Source organism: Tupaia chinensis, unplaced genomic scaffold (genome assembly GCF_000334495.1).
Source record: "Tupaia chinensis unplaced genomic scaffold, TupChi_1.0 Scaffold000355_1, whole genome shotgun sequence".
In the NCBI taxonomy this organism is placed as follows: Eukaryota; Metazoa; Chordata; class Mammalia; order Scandentia; family Tupaiidae; genus Tupaia; species Tupaia belangeri.
The window spans coordinates 767,501-771,588 of NW_006159850.1; the positions used below are offsets into that span (position 1 = coordinate 767,501).

Consider the following 4,088-nt stretch of genomic DNA (forward strand, 5'->3'; position numbering starts at 1 on the left):
GGCCACGGCTGTGTGGCACGGGCCTTGATGCTGGGACTATGCCTGGGGCTTCGGGGGACTTGGGGTGGGGTGGGGCTTGGGGCCTGGGTGGGGCTAAGCACATGCCCTGCCCACGCCCTGCAGCCACGCCCAGGGCCTGGCAGGAAGAACCTATGGACCACAGGCTGACGGAGCGCGAGTGGGCGGAGGAGTGGAAGCACCTCAACAGCGTGAGTTGCAGGCAGCGGCGAGTCCCAGGGGGGCGCTTTGGGGGAGCACCTTTCAGGTCTTCTGTCACTAGCTTCGCTTCCTTGGGGACCTTCCCGAGGCAGACCCCAGCCCAGTGGGTTAGAAAGGGGAGTCCCGGAGCCCCGTGGCATCCACACCAGCCCATGTGCAGCACCGGCCCCGGGGGCAGGCGTCCACATCTGCCTCCACCACGTGCTGCCAGGGCCGCCCTCCAGGCTCACTGCCTCGTCCGCGCACTGACACCCTGCGGCCCCCAGCTCCTCAGCTGCATCATGGACATGGTGGAGAGGACACGGCGGTCACTGACCGTGCTGCGCCGGTGCCAAGAGGCCGACCGCGAGGAGCTCGCCCACTGGGCCCGGCGCTACAGCGACTCTGAGGACATGAAGAAGGGTCCCGCGGCCCGGCCCCTGAGCAGCTCCGCCAGCCCTGAGGGGTCTCAGGCAGGTGTGTGCCCAGGAGCGAGGCCGGGCGGGGACTGCGGGAAGTGCCCTGGAGGGGCAATGGCTAGGAGGACCCCACCCCCCGTGGGTGTTAGCTGAAGCTCAGATGGGTGTCCCTTGAGGCTGAAGTGTGTTCCTCACCCTTCACAAAGATGGTGTCTATCACAAAGGCGTGCGGAGTGTGCTGGACTGGGGGCTCAGGGTGGAGGCCTGTGGGTCCACACCCACCTGTCCCAGCCCTGGCCTGAGCCTGTCCTTCAGCTCCAGAGCACCCCCGCCCTGCAAGAGCCTAGCCCTGTGCCTGCCCTGGAAGTGCACAGGCATGCCCGCCTTCTTGGCCAGCCAGGGCGAGACAAGACCCAGCATGGGGGGCAGTCGCTGCCCCCACCCTGGGCATGATGCTGGTAAACCTGTGTTCCAGACCCCCACCGGGACCTCACACCCAAGACTCCGTGTGGCTATATGCCTGAGGACATCTGGAGGAAGGCTGGTGAGTGGGGACATGGGGACAGTCAGGGGCAGGGCAGACCCCTCACTGCTCGGGCTATGGCAAAGCTAATGGCTACGTGGCCCACAGAAGGGTCGGGCAGGATGGCTGTGACCCAGCACCTGCCAAGGCCTGTTCAGGCCAGCGCATACTCAGAACCCAGTGGGCCCAGCCAGCATGCGCGGGAGACACACACCCCAGGACCTGAGCTGGTGGGTGCTCGGAGCAGCCGCAAGGCCCCCACGCCCTGAGCGTCATCCTTGGGAGGGCTGGGGCAGCTTCACTTGCAATGTGAGGGGCTCTGAGAGTGGCAGGGTGTGGCCGGGGGGGCAGGAGGACCTGGATGCAGGTGGCTTTGACAACAGCCCCCAAGTGAAGTGTGAGGGAGGCAGGAGGGTCTTGGAACTTTGGGAGTAGAGCAGTGGCCCAGCCGGGAGGCTGCTGAGGGCAGGGCTGGGTGGGGCCAGGCTGGGACCCCTGCCCAGTCCCCTTCACCTCTGCTGGCCCTCGCAGGCTGGTGGTGGTCTGCCTAGGCCTGGACAAGGACCTGCAGCCAGGTGTGTGAGCAGTGGTCGGGGCGGGTGGTCCCATGACCCCCAGAGGCAGCTCCGCACACACCCCCGCCCCCTGCAGATACAGGTGCTCCCTCACATGGGACACTCGGGGCCCTTTCGCAACGCCCCTCACTCCTGTGGGGACACTGCAGGCAGGGAGTGAGCCAGGCCTAGCAAGCCCTCGGGCAGGCGAGCAGGGGCTCGAGGGGCTGAGTCCACCACAGCGTGAACAAGTCTGAGGGCACGGGCCCTCACACCGCCCTGCGGGGCTGGGCAGCCCATGGGGTCCTGGGGCCTCAGGACTCGGACTGGCCAACACAGCACCTCGCTCGCCTGGACAGCACTGGCAGCCCCTAGGTGCAAGGACAGCCTGCACTCCCCTGTGCTGTGCCCACCCCCACAGACACCATGTGGCCTGGCAAGGCGTGCTGGGCACCCCCACTGCACAGGTAGGGAGGCCAAGGGCTGTCCAGGGTGGTGGTTCACAGGGGAGTGCAGGCTATGTGGGCACAGGGCCATACACAGGAATCCGGCCGCCCCGGGACCACTGTGACGGCACACTGCCCTGCGGCCCTCTGGGCAGACCCAGGCCAGAGCAGCTCCCCAGGGCCGTCCGCGGCGCAGACTTAGGCACTCCCACACCTGCTGGGGCGGGGCAGGCTGCCCATGTGCCAAGTTGGAGAGCCCAGGCCCAGGGCGAGCTGGGGGTCCACTCTGTCCTTCTCGCGCGGAGGCCCGGCCCCACCTGGCTGGCTGTGACCACCAGGCTCCCCCACCCTCTGCAGAAGAGGCTGTGAATGAAGTGAAGCGGCAGGCCATGTCAGAGCTGCAGAAAGCCGTGTCGGATGCAGAGCGCAAAGCCCACGAGCTCATCAGTACGGAGCGCGCCAAGATGGAGCGGGCCCTGGCAGAGGCCAAGCGGCAGGCCTCAGAGGATGCCCTGACTGTGGCCAACCAGCAGGAGGACTCCAGGGAGGAAGGGCCACCAGCCATTCCTGCACCCGGCCCGCCCAGGCCTGCGTGGTCCAGGCTAAGATCCAGCCCCCCAGGCTCGGGCTGGAGCCCCACATGACCTCAGAACTCGGGGGCTCCAGGCTCACCAGAGGTCATGCACCCAGCAAGCCATGCCCACCTGTGCTGTGCCCACCCTCACAGACACCATGTGGCCTGGCAAGGTGTGCTGGGCACCCCCACTGCGCAGGTACGGGGGCCGAGGGCTGTCCAGGGTCCCAAGCCTGGGAGGTCCCTATCTGAGCCCAGGCAGCGAGGCAGAGCAGTTCTCTGACCTGTGAGGGCAGGAGGTGGCAGTGGCAGGACTCCTGCAGACCTCTTGCAGCAAGTGCTGGAGGTGACAGAGCATGGAGTCGCCGTCCTGCTGTGCCTGGCTCCCTGCAGCGAGCTGGGTGTGGCAGGATGTACACAGCCCCCTCGCTCCTCATCGGAGCCCTCGGCAGCAGGTGGGGCCAGGGAAAGACCCTTTCCAAGGACACCCGACTGCTCTTTGGGAGGGCAGGTCTCCAGAGCCCTGGGCTGGCCCTGGCAGGGATGAGGCAGGCTCCTTCATGGCAGGACTCTGCACCAGCCCTTCAGATAAGTGCCCCGCTCCAGGGCAGCTAGAAAGACACTCAGACCAGGGCTGGCGTCTGTGTGCAGGGCAGTGTGTGGCAGCTGGCTGTGCGGGCTGACGGGGGCAGGGGGTGACCCCAGGTAAAGGCCAGAGTTGGTACTGTGCCCAGTGGTGTGAGGGCCAGGAAGGAGGCCTCGGGGACTTCAGCTTTTGCTCCTGGGTGGGTTTGGGATGTCCCTCGGCCAGGCTGCCTCCCTGGGACCAGAGGAGATGTTTCTGACGGCCTTGCCCCCCACCCTGGTGCCTCTGGCTTCTCATGGGTAGCCTGGCACCAACCTCGCTGGGCAGCTGTGAGTGCAGCTTTCTGCAGGAAGGGGCAGAGGCCCAGCAGGCACAGGAGGGTGGGTTCTGCCCTACCCCCTTGGAGCTCTGGAGGGCTTCGTGGCAAACGGGGAGGTGTTGTTGGACCTCCAGGGAGTGCAGTCATGACCTGGCCGTCCCCGAGTGGCCCAGCGAGTAGCCGTGTGCCGCAAATCACCCAGGACTTGGAGCCCTGCTCACCTGACAGCAGCTGGCTCCAACAGCTCCATTTGGGTCGGGGTGCGAGGCCGCAGGCTGGCCGTCCCTGACCTGCCCCACCCCCCCTTCCAGAGCTGCTGGAACTGCGGGCGCAAGGCCAGCGAGACGTGCAGCGGCTGCAACGCGGCGCGCTACTGCGGGGCCTTCTGTCAGCACAAGGACTGGGAGCGGCACCACCACGTGTGCGGCCAGAGCCTGCGGGGCCCTGCGGGCGCCGGTGCTGGACCCGT

At 67.1% G+C, this 4,088-nt stretch overlaps 1 protein-coding gene across 1 annotated transcript in view; it reads left to right on the forward strand.

Moving 5' to 3' along the window:
- CBFA2T3 (CBFA2/RUNX1 partner transcriptional co-repressor 3) overlaps nucleotides 1-4,088 on the forward strand; it is a 56,284-nt gene that overhangs the window by 50,143 nt on the left and 2,053 nt on the right. Inside the window, exons 10-14 of the mRNA XM_027773439.1 lie at nucleotides 124-209; nucleotides 486-675; nucleotides 1,093-1,161; nucleotides 2,498-2,684; nucleotides 3,927-4,056. Of these exons, the coding sequence (XP_027629240.1) occupies nucleotides 124-209; nucleotides 486-675; nucleotides 1,093-1,161; nucleotides 2,498-2,684; nucleotides 3,927-4,056 (662 nt within the window). The remainder of the gene's footprint in view (nucleotides 1-123; nucleotides 210-485; nucleotides 676-1,092; nucleotides 1,162-2,497; nucleotides 2,685-3,926; nucleotides 4,057-4,088) is intronic.